The sequence below is a fragment of the Heteronotia binoei genome, chromosome 18, assembly GCF_032191835.1.
Source record: "Heteronotia binoei isolate CCM8104 ecotype False Entrance Well chromosome 18, APGP_CSIRO_Hbin_v1, whole genome shotgun sequence".
In the NCBI taxonomy this organism is placed as follows: Eukaryota; Metazoa; Chordata; class Lepidosauria; order Squamata; family Gekkonidae; genus Heteronotia; species Heteronotia binoei.
This window is the reverse complement of record NC_083240.1, coordinates 13,581,010-13,599,853: the sequence shown is the minus strand read 5'-3', so window position 1 is coordinate 13,599,853 and position 18,844 is coordinate 13,581,010. Positions and strand designations below refer to the sequence as shown.

General features: G+C 45.6%; 1 protein-coding gene across 1 annotated transcript in view; it reads right to left on the bottom strand.

The window, feature by feature from the left end:
* The window catches only part of PLCH2 (phospholipase C eta 2), a 179,796-nt gene that overhangs the window by 61,704 nt on the left and 99,248 nt on the right, over positions 1-18,844 (bottom strand). The window contains exon 12 of the mRNA XM_060259046.1: positions 10,796-10,954. Coding sequence (XP_060115029.1) covers positions 10,796-10,954 — 159 coding nt within the window. The remainder of the gene's footprint in view (positions 1-10,795; positions 10,955-18,844) is intronic.

Sequence of the window (18,844 nt, the reverse complement as noted above, 5' to 3'; positions counted from 1 at the left end):
CCCTTTCTCACAATACAAGAACTCGTGGGCATTCGATGAAATTGCTGAGCAGCCAGGTTAAAACGGATAAAAGGAAGTACTTCTTCACCCAAAGGGTGATTAACATGTGGAATTCACTGCCACAGGAGGTGGTGGCGGCCACAAGCATGGCCACCTTCAAGAGGGGTTTAGATAAAAATATGGAGCAGAGGTCCATCAGTGGCTATTAGCCACAGTGTGTGTGTGTGTGTGTATATATATATATAAATTTTTGGCCACTGTGTGACACAGAGTGTTGGACTGGATGGGCCATTGGCCTGATCCAACATGGCTTCTCTTATGTTCTTCTTATGATATAAATCCAAGAAATAAAATAAATCAACGGCTGACCCTGCTTAGTTTCTAAGGTCTGCTGAGAAATGGGCTATCCAAGTCAGGGCAGATTTATTGCCGATTTACCGATGCACAAATGGCTCAGAGAGAATGCACATATTTTACAAGAGGGGAACTTGTTAGATGAAACCAAAAAATGGTATAAAAATCAAGAGTCGGAAGCACTCTTCAAACAAGGGAGAGGGAGAAAAAAAATCAAAATGGAAATGATCATAACTGCAGGGCAAGCAGTCTTTTAAGCATCCTGGCCCCAAACCGCTTAGGGCTTTAAGGGTGATAACCGGCGCTTTGAATTGTGCTACGTGGGCTCAGGCAGGCCGCTGTGAACAAACCCTGTTATCTATTTCAGTTAGACCAGCAGAAACGTGTCGGCAATCTTGAGAACTCCGCGAGGGTCCATTTCCGCCGCATGCTGATTCTATTGTGAAAACAAGCCTCTCTGATAAGGAAAGGGCAGAAGGTCAAAACGTTGGCCGGCATTTTTTTAAAAAAGTATCACGGTGGAGAGTGTATGAAAAATTGCTTTTCATTTCCCCTCCACGAGTCATAGACCAAGAACGCGACATCGCCTGAGATCAGATTAAACGTGTTTTGCAGGCAGAGCCCGATGGGGATGCGAGTAGGAGCCATCCGTCCCTTTGCTTTTCATTCAGGGACGTGAGCAGGATGCTGCTTCTCGCTGATAGGAGGGCTTCAAGGCAAAGGCAGTTCCCATCACAGTGACGTGAGGTAGAGGGGACTGCAAAAAGATTTCAGTTAGCTGATGTGTCAGCTCAGGCTGTGCTCTTGGCCTGTGACCGTACCTTAGGTCATACTTCAGAGAGCCAGTCTGGTGTAGTGGCTAAGTGCGCAGACTCTTATCTGGGAGAAACGGTTTGATTCCCCCACTCCTCTGCTTGCACCTGCTGGAATGGCCATGGGTCAGCTATAGCTCTGGCAGAGGTTGTCCTTGAAAGGGCAGCTGCTGTGACAGCTCTCTCAGCCCCACCCACCTCACAGGGTGTCTGTTGTGGGCGGGGGAGATAAAGGAGATTGTAAGCTGCCCTGAGACTCTGATTCAGAGAGAAGGGTGGGGTATAAGTCTGTGGTCTTCTTCTTCTCTGTTGGAAAATGCCTGAAGACTTTGGAGGTAGATCCAGGAGAGGGCGGGGTTTGGGGAGGGGAGGGGCCTCAGCAGGGATCGTTTTGTAGAAAAATAGGTAGTGCAGCTCATCCAGGGATTGTTATGCATCTGCACCTACTATTTAATCAGCAAGGTGGGAAGGAGGAGGGGGAACCCTCAGAAAGGTTCAGGAACTGCGCTCCTGTGAGCTCCTACTGAATCCAAGGCCTGGGCCACAGCATGCTGCAATACCACAGAGTCCACCCTTCAAAGCAGCCGTTTTCTCCAGGGGAGCTGATCTTTGCCAGCTGGAGACCAGTTCTAAAAGCAGGGGATCTCCAGGCCTCACCTGGAAGCTGGCAGCCCTGCCTTTTGATAGCCACCAATAGCTCCTGACTGCGAAATACCAGGAGATGTTGGGGAGTGGAGCCTGAGAAGAATGGGGTTTGGAGGGAGGAGGGACTTCAGTGGGGTGAAATGCCATCGAATCCACCTTCCAAAGTGGCTATTTTCTCCAGCTGAAATCCCAGGAGATCTCCAGTTACCACCTGGAGGTTGGCAACCATAGTAACTAACATATTTTAAGTCCTGACCTGAATGCCCCAGGCTAGACCAAACTTGTCAGATCTTGGGAGGTAAGCAGGCGAAGCCCTGGAGAGTACTATGGCAGCCCAGGGTTGCTATGCTGAGGTGCACAACAGCAAACCACCTCTCTGCATCTCTAGATCCAGCTCGGTGTAGTGGTTAAGAGCGGCAGACTCTAATCTGGAGAATTGGGTTCGATTTCCTCCTCCTCCTCCACGTGCAGCCAGCTGGTTGACCTTGGGCCAGTCACAGTTCTCTCTGAGCTCTCTCAGTCCCACCCACCTCACAGGGTGTCTGCTGTGGGGAGAGGAAGGGACGGTGATTGTGAATCGCTCTGAGACTCCATCGGGTAGTGAAGAATGGGAGTATAAAACCAACTCCTTCTCCTCCTCCTTCTTGAAAACCTTAGCAGGGGTGTCGAACTCTTGTTATGAGGGCCGGATCTGACATCAATGCAACCTTGTTGGGTCGGGCCATGTTGGGTTGGGCTGGGCCATGTCAAGCCAAGCCATGTGTGTACCTTATTTAAGATTAGGTAGCAGAGATATCAACTTTATAAAGAACACATACACAATTAAATATTTTTTTTTAAAAAAAACACCTTAAAACATGCTTAAAATGTTAGTACTCGTCGGTCTTAAAGGTGCTTTCTTTGTATTTCTCCCATGGGATCCAGGGAACTGGGCAAAGGAAGCTCTGGCTCTTTCCTTCCTTCCCCAGGGAGAGAGGCTTGGCTCAGTAGTTCTGCTGTGTGATTGAGAGAGCCTGCAAAAACAAGCTCTGCCTTCCCTCCTTCCTCCACAAGGGCAGAGCCTCAGCCAATGGAGAAAATAGAGGTTTTGCTCTGATGCTCCTGTGTGATTGAGCAAGCCTTGCAAAGCAAGCTGTTGTGCAGAAGGAAGCAAGAGAGACGGAGAAGGAAGCAGATGACAGCCAGTTGCTCCGGGGCCTGATTCGTCCCCCGGTCTGCATGTTTGACACCTCTGCCTTATAGAATTGTCATAAGTCACCTGTGACTTGACGGCACTTTCCACACACACACCCCTCTATTAAGTGTTCCCCAGGGTGCACTTTTTCTGAAGAGTGGCTTAAGAAGTGTCTTGCAGGATCAGGACCCAGGAATACTCAGTCCAACATTCTTTGCAAGAATCTGAGAAACCTCCAAGCTGTGATGGCCCCACAGGAACTGGCCAGGGAGTGGCCTAGTGAATCACAATCCACCTTCCATCCGTCAACCGAGCATCAATTCATAGCTGCCCCTTCCCATGACAAAAAAGAGAAGAAACAATCCTTCATCCCTTCTTCTCCCACCTATTATTCTGACTGCTTGGACACCAGCCATAAATTCCCGATAACAGCGGGCTTTCCGGATGAATCCTCGTCGCCCATCACTCCTTGTTCCCTTCTCCTGCCCTCAGGCAGACAAACTCAACGGTCCTGGTCCTTTATTGAGACGGCAGCGGCTGCCGGCTCTCTGGACAGCTGATGGAAAAGGGATATTGATGGTTTTGCGCAAGGGAAATAAAAGCAGTTCTCTCTGCATCGTTGCCCCTCACGCATCTGATGGCGTGTGCTCAGAAACAACGGGGCAATCTGGGCGGACAATAAATATTTATCATGATTAAAGGGAAAGCCAACAAAGCTCCATTAAGTGCTTTGAGCGAAATAGTCCCCGCAGAGCCAAATGCCAGGGCGCCGATTCATCAGGATTAACTGTGATTACACACCTAGCTTCACCGCGGTTAAGAATTTCCCAAATTATTATATAAAAAAGGACTGCTGCAGCCCTCATCTGTCCAAAAAGCACAGTTCCCCGAGGACTGGTTTGGAGAAGGGGCTATTTCTGAATCCTCGCCTAAACTGACTTTGCTGCAATAAGTCTCCAACACGGCAAAGATCACGTTTTTGTTGTTCAGTCGCACGGTCGAGTCGGACTCTTTGCGACCCCGTGGACCAAGTCATGCCAGGCCTTCCTGTCTTCCACCATCCTCCGAAGTCTGCTCAAATTTGTGTTAGTTACATCAGTAATGCTGTCCAGCCACCTCATCTTTTGCCGTCCCTTTCTTCTTTTGCCTTCTGTCTTTCCCAGCATCAGGATCTTCTCCAGGGAGTGCTCCCTTCTCATTTGGTGGCCAAAGTATTTGAGCTTCAGTTTCATCATCTGACATTCCAGGGAACAGTCAGGGTTGATTTCCCTTAGGACTGACTGGTATGATCTTCTTGCGGCTCAAGGGACTCTCAAGAGTCTTCTCCAGCACCACAAAGTATTTGAGCTTCAGCTTCAGCATCTGACCTTTCAGGGAACAGTCTAGATTGATTTCCCTTAGGACTGACTGATTTCATCTTCTTGCAGTCCAAGGGACTCCCAAGATTATTCTCCAGCACCACAGCTTGGGGAAGGCTACAGCACTAAGCACAACCTGAAATAGGGCGAGCAGGTTGAAATATCCCCAGACAGTAGGGATATCCCCAAACGAGACAGTGGCTTCTCCTGTCCTCTCAGCCAATCCCCTCCTCTGCTTGCCAAGTAATCTCTGCAGACATATATTTATTTATTTATTTATTTATTCCGTAACTTATATCCCGCCCTTCCCACAAGTGGCTCAGGGCGGCTTACAACAAATAATAAAACAATAAAATCGGAACAAATTCATACATTTAAATTCAAACATTTAAAACCTAAAAACCTTAAAATTTTACATTTTACATTAAAACTGTGCAGTTTTAATTCAACAAGCTGCTTTAATCCAAGTCGGACTGAATATACGAAGCTGCCTTACAGCTGAGTCAGACCCTTGTTCCGTTAAGGTCAGTATTGTCTACTCAGACTGGCAGTGTCTTTTTAAAATCATCTCCTACCTGGTCCTTTTGACTGGGGATGCTGGGGATTGAACCTGGGAATTTCCGCATGCCAAGCAGATGTTCTACCACTGAGCCTCCTATTGGACTAATGTCCATCTCACTCAATATTGTCTCCTCTAACTTGCAGCAGCTCTCCCAGGCCTCAGGCAAAGACAGGACTTTCCAAACACCTGCTATCCAAGATCTTTTACCTGCAGATGCCAGGGAATGAACCTGGGACTTCCTGCAGATAAGAATGTCCATGGCCCTTCCCTACAAGATGGTGGAGCCAAGCTTCCCTTGAGTGATTCCTCACTGGCATTTGCTCTTCCCCTGCACTTCTCCTTGCATCGGCACAAGCCATCGATTCTCCACCAGTCGCTTCACAGTTTGGTGTAGTGGTTAAGTGTGCCGACTCTTATCTGGGAGAACCGGGTTTGATTCCCCACTCCTCCACTTGCAGCTGCTGGAATGGCCTTGGGTCAGCCATAGCTATCGCAGGAGTTGTCCTTGAAAGGGCAGCTTCTGGGAGAGCTCTCTCAGCCCCACCCACCTCACAGGGTGTCTGTTGTGGGGGAGGAAGATAAAGGAGATTGTGAGCCACTCTGAGTGGAGGCCAGAATATAAATCCAATGTTTTCTTCTTCACAGCGCCTCTTGCTTCGAGGCTAATTCCGATTCCCGTCACGGCAACCGGAACTCCAAAAAACCCAGCATCCTGTTGCTGCAACGGTAATAGGAAGTAGCCGTGATGTAAGAGGCTCCCGTGGAGCAACTAGTGGGGAATCCATTGCTTGAGCCGGCACAGGGAGAAGCGCAGGGGCAGAGCAAATGCTGGTGAGGAGTCACTCTTAGTTAAGTCAAGGCATTCAGAGGTTCAAGATGAGTTCTGGGCTGCGACTTGGCAAAACGCATTTCAAGAAGTACAGCCCTGATGTGGCCAAATGTTGCTCCCCAGGTGTCCAGCTTTTGATCTTCCAACATATGCAAAGCGCTTTGAACTGTTTCCTTTGCGATGCAAATCTCAGCGATTATCAATATCTTCCACATCCTGTGGAGGGACATCAAACAGTACAAGGGAATGGACCAATAGGTTGGCTGGCTGTTACTAGAGCAACCTGCCCTGATATTAGGAGGATGGTTCGAGCTGGACCTCGTGTCTTCCTAGCTTACACCCCATCATCCTCTCCCTTGACAAATCCTATTCTCCAGCAACAGCTGCTTAACTGGCAGTCGCTTCCCCTCCATACAGAAATATTTTTAGAAAAAATCCACCCTGAGAAAGGAGCTCTGAAGCAAGTGAGGTCTCCTTAGCGTATAAAAAGAAAAAAGAAAGGCAACCAAAAAGAAAAAGGCAACCAAATTTAAAAAGCAAAGAACTACCCAGGAAACAGAAATACCAGAGCATGACACAAACAAAGTGTCAAGCGCCCATATTTCTCAATAAGCAGTCTTTTGTTTTAAATCAAAGCTCTTTTATTGTTAGAAACTCAGAAGCTGTATCAAGGACACAAGCCTTGGGAGTAATGACGTATACAGGGTTACACAGCTGCTATATAGGGTATCTTCAAAGGTTACGTTACAGATGCATACTTGAGTCACGGGTTCAAAGGTTGCTAAACACTACCTTTTTATGACTAAGGCATTTAGGCTATTAAAAACATCTCCCTTTCTCACACTTCTCTAGCAGAAGATAAGAGTTGTCTGTGTGAACCTGTGGGAGAGGCGACTTGAAAGTGGTACCAGCCAGGCTGTAGCAAAAACATCCTTGGGCCAGATGGATTTATTACTTGCCCCACGGTTGTAAATAACGGGGGTGCGGTCGAGAGCTGGTGACCTGCTCTGTGTCTAAGAAACAACCATGTTACAGAAATAAGTGCGCTTGACACAAAGCCCTGCTCAAAATAGATGGGCCTCCGCTGCTCTTTAAGGCAACGGGGAAATCGCGTGGGTGGTTAGTGTGGCATCAGGCCAAAATCAATACCAAATACCTAATCAATATGTATGGCTTGGCGATGCTAGAATTAAATAATAGTGTTTTTAGAAAATAGTCTTTTTATGGCAGTTTAAGCAAAGGAGTTTTAGCTTGCTGAAATAAAAGGGAACTACCTAAGTTGACAAAAGGTCATTCAAAGAGAAATCGCAGGGTGTCTGAAGGCGCCAGTGACAAGCTTAAAAGGGAACTCCATTATGTGCTAGCAAAAAGTAATGTAGCAATAAGGAATGTGTGTGTAACAATCCCACATAAGGTAACAAGGGACAGCTGGCAACGAGAGAAGGCCCCTGAAGAAGGTGCCGAAAGCTGGTAAACAACACAAAATGTGGTTAAGGCGTGATGTGGTCATCATCCCAGGGTACTGGGAGAGGTATAAAAGGTGGTGATTGGGGTAAGGGTGACAATTAAGGGTGACAATTGGGGTAAAGACACCCTATAAAAGACGACAGGTAGCTGCAGTCATTGCTCAGACCCTTGGGTCTGAAGCCCGTGTATAGAGCGGTTATGCACGTTAAATAAAGAAGCTGTTTTCCTGATCTTGCCTCAGACCTCGTTTGTGAGTATGATTTACTATTAATTGGACAATACAGGACTTTCCCTGCTACATTAGCTTTACAAACAGAAGGCGGCTGTTGCTCTAAAACAGGGGTGGCCAAACTGCAGCTCGGGACCCACATGTGGCTCTTTCACACATATTGTGTGGCTCTCGAAGCCCCCCACCCCACCCCCTTGGCCAGCTTGGAGAAGGCATTTCTCTCTTTAAATTGCTGGCAGCTTGGAGAATGCATTTAAAGTTTCCTTCCTTCCTTCCCTCTCTCCCTCCCTCTTGTGGCTCTCAAACATCTGACATCTATTCTCAGTGGCTCTTACATTAAGCAAGTTTGGCCACCCCTGCTCTAAAAATTCAGCCAAGAAGGACACAGCCACTAATAGATACTTCATTAGGGTTTGTAGAATCTTTCGGGCTCAAGTGCCGTGTTCTACTGGAGAAAGTTTTTCTTCCAGACGTTTTGTTCTCAGCTGCGGAGAACATCCTCAGTGGCGTTGCAGCCGGAGCAGGCGTTCTGACCTTCTTGGCTGCTAATGCACAGCAGCCAAGAAGGTCAGAACGCCTGCTCCGGCTGCAACGCCACTGAGGATGTTCGCCGCAGCTGAGAACGAAACGTCTGGAAGAAAAACTTTCTCCAGTAGAACACGGCACTTGAGCCCGAAAGATTCTACAAACCCTAATGATGATGTCAGCCGTGAAAACCTGAAATCTTTGATAATAGAATACTGTTGGGAAACAGGCACACACCCACACAAACTTCATGTGCACATACTTAGGCTGGTGTGTGACAGAAACAAAGCCCATGTTGATCGTTTCAGTAGCTAGCCATGCTGGTCTGTGATGGAAGAGCCAGATGTGAGTCCTGTAGCACCTTAGAGACCAACTATGAAGGGAGATACGGAGATGGGGAGGGATGGTGGCTCAGTGCTAGAGCATCTGCTTGGTAAGCAGAATGTCCCAGGTTCAATCCCCGGCATCTCCAACTAAAAAGGGTCCAGGCAAGTAGGCATGAAAAACCTCAGCATGAGACCCTGGAGAGCCGCTGCCAGTCTGAGTAGACCATACTGACTTTGATGGACCGAGGGTCTGATTCAGTATAAGGCAGTTTCATATGTTCATATGACTCTTGATATCTCACACCCTGAAAATCTTGACTCTAGACAACTCTAGCTGTTCTCCCGCAAACCAACTCTGAAACATGATGACTTGATACGCTCATGGAGGGGGGAAGAACGAGGCACACGGCTGCTATTTTCTGGGGCAGCCATGCATCCTCCATAACATCAGATCCCAGCCTAGGAAATCACCCACCTGTGAGATGTTATTTTGAAGACTGTGCTTTGTGGAATGAATGGGCAACACTTGCTCTCTTTTTTCAACTCCCTGCACAAAACTCTTCCCTCTATATATTGCCCATGGACCGCTTATAAAGATGTTATCCGTTGAAGAGCTGCTTCTTCCATAGGTTCATCTATCAGTGTTATATTGGTTTAACTGTCCTGACTGCCTTTAAAAGGATAGTAGTTTGGCAATGAGCAGGGAGCACTCACTGGAGAAGACCCTGATGCTGGGAAAGACAGAAGGCAAAAGAAGAAGGGGACGGCAAAAGAGGAGGTGGCTGGACAGCGTTACTGATGTCACTGACACGAATTTGAGCAGACTTCGGAGGATGGTGGAAGACAGGAGGGCCTGGCGTGACTTGGTCCATGTTGTTGAAAAGAGTTGGACTCGACTGTGCGACTGAACAACAACAAGAAGTTTGGCAAATATTTGAGTCCAGTAGAACCTTAAGAGACCAACATGATTTTCAGAGCTATCAGCTTTCGAGAGGCAAAAACCTTTGTCAGATTACCACATCCTTCCTTCTATTATCTGCTCCCCCCCCCTCCAGTTCAAAATTTTTACAGACCAATGAAGAATTCTGATGAGCTAAAAAGCGTGCACAACATTTTGTGTCGTTTTGGTTAGCCCTAATGAAGTAATACTGCATAGATTTTGTGTCTTGTTCTTGATTTTGTGTGGGCTGATGTGACTGTTCACAACTCCCCCCCCCCCCCCAACTTATTGGCAACACACAGTCAGGCTGGCTTCGTAACCTCAGTGTGGCATTTGGAAATGGGTGGAGAGTGTGGAAAAATCCACCAGAGTGTTCTGGTTGTGAAAACAAAGGTCAGATAAAGTTCCTTAGATCCATCCCCCTTCTCCCTCTCCCTGGTGTTTTGCTGACTCAAGGGAATATGGAAAGGTGGACTGGCTGTACCCTCAAGACAAAAATGTCCTTTTTCACGCAAAGGGCTTTTGTGAGAGCGAGCTTCAGGGTTCTGTGTCTTGGGGCATGTGCTGAGGTCTCCTCCCCAGCGGGGATCCACTCTCTACCCTTGGAGCAACCTGTCTCTGCTGTGATTTTCCAGCTTCTTTTCAAGCCCTCCTGGAATGAACAGTGACAGGAACAAGGAGAGGTAGCTGGGTGTCGTTGGCCACCCTCCCCTCTGGACAGCTGTGATCAGAGGCAGAGGAGGGGAAAGAATGGGCAAGTAACAAAATGGTGGGTATGGCTGCCCGATCTGGTGGTGGGGATAAGTTCCTTGGTGTTGTGCCAGCACACATCACTTCCAGCGTGAAAGCAGGAGCGACATCAAAGTGGAAGTGATGTTGGGGTGATGCTCTAGGATTCACCCTGAATTCTATGGTTAAACCATAAAGTTTGGGGCGAATCCTAGAGTGTCACTCACATCACACTGATGTCCCTTCCAGTGTCATGCTGGAAGTGACATTGCATGTTAGAACCACACTAACTTGCCCCCTCTTTCCTGTCCACCTTGTCAGGTAGCAGTGGGCGACGGGAAGGAACTCTCCAGCTATCGCTCCCCAGAGGGCCTCCCTGGTAGGGTTTCTAAAACATTAAATACATGCCAAATGGGTTGACATTACATCTGAGCAGGGCTTTTTTTGTAGAAAAAGCCCAGCAGGAACTCATTTTCATACCAAGCCACTCCCCCTGATGTCACCATTATTTCACACAGGGTTTTGTAGAAAAAGCCCAGCAGGAACTCATTTGCATGTTAGGCCACACCCCTGGATGCTAAGCCAGCCCAAACTGCGTTCCTGCTCAAAACCCCCCCTGCATCTGAGCCATGCCTGTATGTCAAGGAAGTCCATGGGCTAGCCTTCTCCCCAGTGTGCTAATTTTCTAGGCATGGGAAGTATTTTATGTACATTCCCTCTTGGGCGTCACCACCTGCAGTCTGAAGCCGAACAGAGGTGACCACCTGAGTGAGAAGAAGCAGGCCTTAATTAGGAGAACGTCAATGTTCTGTTACAAGGTAAACTGGATGGATTAAGAATAGTACCTTCTTGAGATCATGCTTGGGGCCGAGTTTCCCGGACGGTGGAAGAGTGGTGACTGCAAAATTGTTTGGGTCTTCACAGTCACGGATTTTTGATTCCTTGATCAGAGAGTCCAGTTTCTTCTTTGCAATATTCTCCACTCGCTTCCGATTGGAAGAGGCCTACAAGTAGGAAGAACTGGGTGAGCATGTGCAGGAAGCATAAAGCCTTTTTTCCCCCCGTAAAGGGAGCCCAACTTCTACTACGGCAGTGCATGAAGAAAGAAATGAAGAGACAATGAAAAACAAAGGTAAATGCTCTACGGCTGCTCCAAATCAGACTACTGAGGTACCTCATGCCAATAACAGAACAGATAATCTCATGGGACATACCTACGTCAAAAATGGTTTCATTTGAATTTCCACAGCTCCCCATCTCCAGAAAAGAGCCTTGGGAACTGCAGTTTGGTGAAAGTGTTGTGACTTCTTTGTTAGAACGTTCTAGCCTCACAAAACTGGCATTCCCAGCATCCTCTGGGAAATGAGACTGAACGTTAGGCCAATGTCAGACTGTGAAGTAGATATGCCCCATGGTTTCTGCCATGTTCAGCGAAGTATCATTCAAATCTGTTTGCTAGAATGATAATTCTGCCCAATGCTGGACTTTGAAATACCCATGTAGTCCTTACATGGGCAGTCCTTTGGAAAGGAGTCTCAAATGTACTACCTCTGACTGCAGTGGAGTGAATTTTTAAATGTAAAGACTGGTGAAAAAGGTACATCACAAAACTTGGAAGGAACTAAAATGAGAGACAGAGAAAGAGAAGGGGGGGAAATTAAAGCCCTACTGTTGGCAACATCAATTTAGGTGACACATGCTTTGTTACCAAGCCACTGGCTCTCTCGCTGGAATTAACTGAGATAATGTTAGCATGCCCACTATTCAATTGTCCCAGTGTTGAAATCTATTGAAATGTAACGTTATCCATTAATGCTGGAAAGGCCCATAGCTAAACATCAGACGATGGGGATGAGAGATGGGGATTAAGGTTACTTGCGAGGGTGGGGATTGTAAATCAAACAAATAACTCTGCTCGGTTTACCAAAACAGGGATAGTCAATGTGCCAACCCCACTCTCTACCTCCATGCATTGATCAGGGTGCCAGTGAATTTGCACACATACAAGTTAGTTGCCAATCTGAAACCTGAAAAGGAGGGTGGACGGGAGTCAGGATGCTTCCGAATTTCCCCATCCCCACCTTTTCGTCTTGAATAATCCCTGCTTTGATAGCGCTTCTGCGTTATGCAAATTGAACTGTCAGCTTTGTAGGTTGGTTTGTATGGTTTTTTCAGAGGGTATGGTTTTTTCAAACCTACAACGTAGCTCATTTATACTTACAATGGCTATATAATGCTGAATCGCCAACAGGCAAATAAATGAAACGTGTGTTCGTTTTAGGTGGGGCAAATTCAGTTTGAACAAACACAGAAAGGACCCGGCAAATAAAGAACCACGGGCTTGAATTGGATAAGAGGAAAGTGAAATTTGGATTTGAGGATTCAGGAGGAACTCTGCAGCGCTGAGAAAAATGTGAAACTACCCCTACGTACCATGTATGTGCCTATCTCTGGGCTCTAACCTCCCGAGAGCTCATCTTCTCAGAAGAAAACAGACCTGGTTTTCCTAATTGGCCTCCAAACGTAGTGATTAATGCTGCCAGCCAACAAGCTGTCATTTCCCCAGCTTCAGCAGTGTCAATCTGAAGTGAGGCCAGTCAAACACATCTGGAAGCCCAGATGCTGCTTGCGGAAAACAGAGAACAAACGAGACAAAACAAATTACTAGCTAATGAAGACAAAGATGTAATGCTAAGGTAGGCCTACCTCAGCCACTTATTGGGAAACGCCAGATAAGCTGTACCAAGCAGCCCCAGAAGCCAAGGTTCTTCTGAAGGAACAAAGGTTCCTTCTTTTGAGGAGATGTGTATTCCCCCCCCCGCCCCCCTCCCCGGACTTTCCTCTGAGCCTTTCTGGAGACGGGAAGATAAAATTTCCTGCCAAAAGTTGGTGTTTGAGCTAAGCTTGGGATGATTCAGACAACGCAATTCAGCTGGAGACCGGGAAACGGCATCAGAGTTTAAGCTGGTTGAACACTGAGGGGATTTTCTTTAGCATTTGTGCTCGCCATTGAGGAAAACAGAATCATCATTCTGTTCAAAAGAGCCTGGGTACTCCCCCCTGAGGGAAGCTCACCTTCCCTTTTGCTTAGGGTGGTAGCGTGCGCTAGGCCTTTTCTTGGTTCAATTGAGGGGGGCGGGAATGCACGTCTTGCAGGGATGCTGTTTTTTGTCTGCTGCTGGTTTTAATCAATGCTGGTCAAACACTGATGGTTTTACGTTGCTGTTAGGAGAATAAATGACTCCTTGGTTCTGGCTTGTTCTCGTAAGTGCAATTTTTTTTTAATGGCTTGGGTTGTTTAAATTTGTTGTAACGTGCTCTGAGGGTCCATTTATGATCCCATTTTTTAAATCTCGCTTTCCTTTTGATAAGGGAGGCTCGCGTGGTTATCTCCATTTTATCCTCACAACAATCCTGTGAGGTGTGTGATAATGAATGACTGATCCAAAGGTCACCCGCAGTGCTATCCTATGAATGCTTTTCCACAGGGTTGTCCGGCCATTCCGGGCGACCAGAGGGCGCTCCAGGGGAGGGGATACGGGGAAGCCACAGTGTTGTCACTTCCAGGGGAAATCTGGTTTAGGGTCATTCTAGGAATCCCTGTAAACTCTATGAAGACTGGCACATGCAATGCCTCTTGCAAAGACTTCAGCCCTTGGTTTGATGGACCAACAGACTAGAGTTAGTGGAACTGCCTATGTTCAGATAGCCGTGCTACCTGAAGTTGTAACGAAATTGGGGCTTTGTATTATGTCAGAGCTCAGCCATAGATTTCACTTAGCTATCACAGCTAAACAGGGGTGGAATTCTAGCAGGAGCTCCTTTGCATATTAGGCCACACACCCCCGGATGTAGCCAATCCTCCAAGAGCTTACAAGGCTCTTTTTTGTAAGCTCTTGGAGGATTGGCTACATCAGGGGGTGTTGTCTATTATGCAAAGGAGCTCCTGCTAGAATTCCACCCCTGCAGCTAACCCTATCACAGCCACCCTGACCTGGAAAGCCCAGGATAGCCTGATCTCTTCAGATCTCAGAAACTAAGCAGGGTTGGCCTTGGTCAGTATTTGGATGGGAGACCACCAAGGAATATTGGGGTTGTGACGCAGAGGCAAGCAATGGTGAACCATCTCTGAACGTCTCTTGCCTTGAAAACCCCACCAGGGGTCACCATAAATCAGCTGTGACTTGATGGCAAAAACACTGAACACAGATACTAACCATGGATAGTTGTCTCTGACTACCTTTGAAAGCTATTTAAACCAGCATACTCGCAACAATCCATTATATATTAGGTTGGGGTGACACATGGAAACCAGGACAGTGAGAGAAAAATAGGAATTTATACTATTTTATCGTGCAAACCAGTGTAGAATAGTGATTTGAGTGTTGGATTGTACAGCAAAGTGGATTCACGTCCTCACTCAGCAAGGAGAAGGAGGAGAAAGAGGAAGAAGAGGAACAGGAAGAAGAGTTGGATTTATACCCCCCCCCCTTTATTCAGAGTCTCAGAGCAGCTTACAATTTCCTTCCCTTCCTCTCCCCACCACAGGCATCTTGCAAGGTAGGTAGGGCTGACAGAGCTCTGAGAGCACTGCTCTTGAAATAACAGCTCTGAGAGAACTTGTGACTGACTCATGGTCACCCAGCCAGCTGCATGTGGAGGAGTGGGGAATCAAACCCAATTCTCCCAGATTAGAGCCCATGCTCCTAACCACTATTTTGAACTGGCTTTTGCGTTTCTAACTACCACACCAAACTGGAAGCTGACTGGGTGACTTTGTGATGGTCACCTTCTCTTTCTCTTGGTGTCATTACCTCAGCTTGATCTAAGCTTGGTTTCAAAGGACCGTTGCAAGCTTTAAAAGGTGGATGGGAAAGAAGTACACATGCGTCCCTAAACACGGCCAGTAGAGAAAGCTTTTTCACTTATTAGTACAAAGCTGTTGACTGGATTTTTAAGAAGATTCAGCTTAACAAGTGTTCTTTGGTATTAACTGCCATTAATTGGTATTAATATTAATATGTTAAGCATATAATTAATATATATATATGCTTAACATATTAAAATGTTGTTTAATATATTCAAAAATTCAGTGTTTAGTCTTTAATATATGTTGTTGAAGCCCCCCCCCCCCAATGCTGTATTCCCTCCCCACACAGCCGTGGTTTGGTAACGCAACAAGTTTGCTTCACTGTTTCTACAGCTAAGAAAGGCTAAATTCTACCACCAACGAACTGCTCATACCATACCTTCCACTTCGAAAGGGTGGAATGGAAAGGCAAGAAAGGGAGAAAATACCATCAAAGGGAGTAGCAAACATCACAAAAGGCAGCTGGTTGGGGAGGAAAAAAAGAAAACAATTCCCTCAAAGCAGATTTTAAAGGGCCGCTTTTTGGTCCTTCGTTATTACTTCCTGATCCCGCTGTGTTTCACCTATTGCTTCATCAGGGAATCTGTTACTGTCAAGGAGAATACGCTCATGGAATAAAAACCATTCATAAAAGTAGTATAATCAATACAATTCATCTAGAATAATCCCCCCCACCCTAAAAATTAAGGTTAAAATCACTGGAACCTGCAAACAGAAAGAGTCCTTTAGAAAAACAGGTATAATTGTAAACATAAGAACATAAGCTAAGCCATGTTAGATCAGGCCAATAGCCCATCCAGTCCAACATTCTATGTCACACAGCGGCCAAATATATATATATATATATATATATATATATATATATATATATATATATATATATATATATATATATATATATATATATATATATATACACACACACACACACACACACACACACACTGTGGCTAATAGCCACTGATGGACCTCTGCTCCATATTTTTATCTAAAGCCCTCTTGAAGGTGGCCATGCTTGTGGCCGCCACCACCTCCTGTGGCAGTGAATTCCATATGTTAATCACCCTTTGGGTGAAGAAGTACTTCCTTTTATCCGTTTTAACCTGTCTGCTCAGCAATTTCATCGAATGCCCATGAGTTCTTGTATTGTGAGAAAGGGAGAAAAGTACTTCTTTCTCTACTTTCTCCATCCCATGCATTATCTTGTAAACCTCTATCATGTCACCCCGCATGTCGACGTTTCTCCAAGCTAAAGAGCCCTAAGCGTTTCAACCTTTCTTCATAGGGAAGGTGTTCCAGCCCTTTAATCATTCTAGTTGCCCTTTTCTGAACTTTCTCCAATGCTATAATATCCTTTTTGAGGTGCGGCGACCAGAACTGCACACAGTACTCCAAATGAGACCGCACCATCGATTTATACAGGGGCATTATGATACTGGCTGATTTGTTTTCAATTCCCTTCCTAATAATTCCCAGCATGGCGTTGGCCTTTTTTATTGCAAACGCACACTGTCTTGACATTTTCAGTGAGTTATCTACCACGACCCCAAGATCTCTCTCATGGTCAGTCTCTGCCAGTTCACACCCCATCAACTTGTATTGGTAGCTGGGATTCTTGGCCCCAATGTGCATTACTTTGCACTTGGCCACATTGAACCGCATCTGCCACGTTGACGCCCACTCACCCAGCCTCAACAGATCCCAACAGAAGGATTGTATAATAATTTAACCCTAGGAAATTAGCAACAAAAAGAACATATAGCTGAACAACTATTCGGCTTACCTCTTGTAGCATAAACCTCCAGTCTCATATTGAGCAACAGAGATGAAATCAGGCTCAAGGGGTTATGTAATCTGATGTACTAGGTGTTCATTTAACCCCTTGAAGCAAGCATTTTCAAAATCATTGAATCATAGAGTTGGAAGGGACCTCCAGGGTCATTTAGTCCAACCCCCTGCACAATGCAGGAAACTCACAAATACCTCCTCCTAAATTCACAGGATCTGCATTGCTGCCAGATGGCCATCTAGCCTCTGTTTAAAAACCTCCAAGGAAGGAGAGCCCACCACCTCCCGAGGAAGTCTGTTCCACTGAGGAACCGTTCTAACGGTCAGGAAGTTCTTCCTAACGTTGAGCTGGAAACTCTTTTGATTTAATTTCAACCCATACCTTCTGGGGCCACAGAAACAATCCCACACCATCCTCTATATGACAGCCCTTCAAGTACTTGAAGATGGTGATCATTTTTTTCAGTGCATCAGAATTGGCATTATAGCTTTTCTTGGACTGTACCATTTCAATCATTGTAGACATATTAGTATGTGTAATGATTCTAAGATTCTACGAATCAGTTTGTTAAACAGCAGAGTGTAGAGCATCCTAGAATTAAATTAGTTCCAAAATATGTCTTTGTTGCTAAATTATAAAATAAAATACAAAAATAAATACAAATATGTTGTTGTGGCTTTGACTTTAAGGATCTTACATCAGGTGTATAAGTTTCAAATTTTCATTTAGCCCAAATGGTACCAAAGGTTTTAGCCTTAAAATCCACTCTGCCTTTTCCCTCAGAAGTGTCTTATCATTGTGGTTTGATACTGGTTGTATTGCTCAGAAAACTACATCCATTGAGCTATGGTTGCTTTCCAAGAAATGTGTAACTAGAGGGGCACCTGTTTTCTTAAGCAAGGATGTCACTTCTGTGTTCGGTAATATGTGGTTTTAGGCATCTTACAGATTTCCCTATACAGATTTTTTGGCATGGGCATGAGATGGCATAAATGATGCTTTTAGAATTACAGGCTGTAAAGTTCTTCAGCTGATATTGTTTGCCATCTACTGGGTTTATGAAAGAGTTCATATTATATTTAAATCTACAATAGGAACAATGGCCACATCTGTAATATTCTTTTGGTAATTTAGTACCTGGTAAAAGCTGCTGTTCCTTTGTTTAGAGAGGCGCCGCTATGAACCAATTGATCTTTAAGATTATAGTTTTTTTCAAAAGATATAACTGGTTTCTGTTCACAACCACAGATCCCATCTAATATAAGCCAATTGCATTTAGTATTATATTTCAGGGCTTTTTTTGTAGGAGGAACTCCTTTAAATATTAGGCCACACCCCCTGATGTAGCCAATCCTCCTGGAGCTTACCGTAGGCCCTGTACTAAGAACCCTGTAAGCGCCAGGAGGATTGGCTACATCAGGGGTGTGTGGCCTAATATGCAAAGGAGATCCTACTATAAAAAAGCCCTGCTATTGATTATACTACTTTTATGAATAATTTTTATTTCGTGAGCATATTATCCTTGATTATAACAGACTGCCTGACAAAGTCAAAGGCAAAACGTGCCAGGACCAGGAAGTAATAATAAAGGATTTACTCAAAACCTCGATTCCTTTTGCTGCTACTGATGGGGTGGCCCTGACTTCACCCCTTTTTGATTCAGCAGAAGAACTCTCAGCAGTTGTTCCTCAAGGAACCATTTTTTCAGTGCATCAGAATTGGCATTATAGCTTTTCTCGGACAGTACCATTTCAAGCTGCAGAAGTTATTAATGGAATTTGCAACTCTGAAGGCTCCCCCTCCAAAAAAGCACACAAAACCCTAGAGTCCTTTGAACATTTTTCATTTCTTTTTGCTGTTTCACCCACTTCTTTTGTTACTGTTTGTTTCTTTCATGCAGCTGATAGGAAAGCAGGCATCGATGTTATTATTTATTTAATTCAATTGTACCCTGCCTTCCCCCCCAATGAAGACCCAGAACAGCTTCCATAATTCTTCCCTCCTCTGGTGTAGCCTCACAGCAGCAACCCTGTGAGGTAGGTTAGGCTGAGAGAGTGCGACCGGCTGAAGGTTTGATTCGCACAATAGAGAAGGAAGTCCAGGGCTTTTTTTCTAGCAGGAACTCCTTTGCATATTAGGCCACACATCCCTGATGTAGCCAATCCACCAAGAGCTTACAGGGCTCTTCGTACAGGGCCTACTGTAAACTCCAGGAGGACTGGCTACATCAGGGGT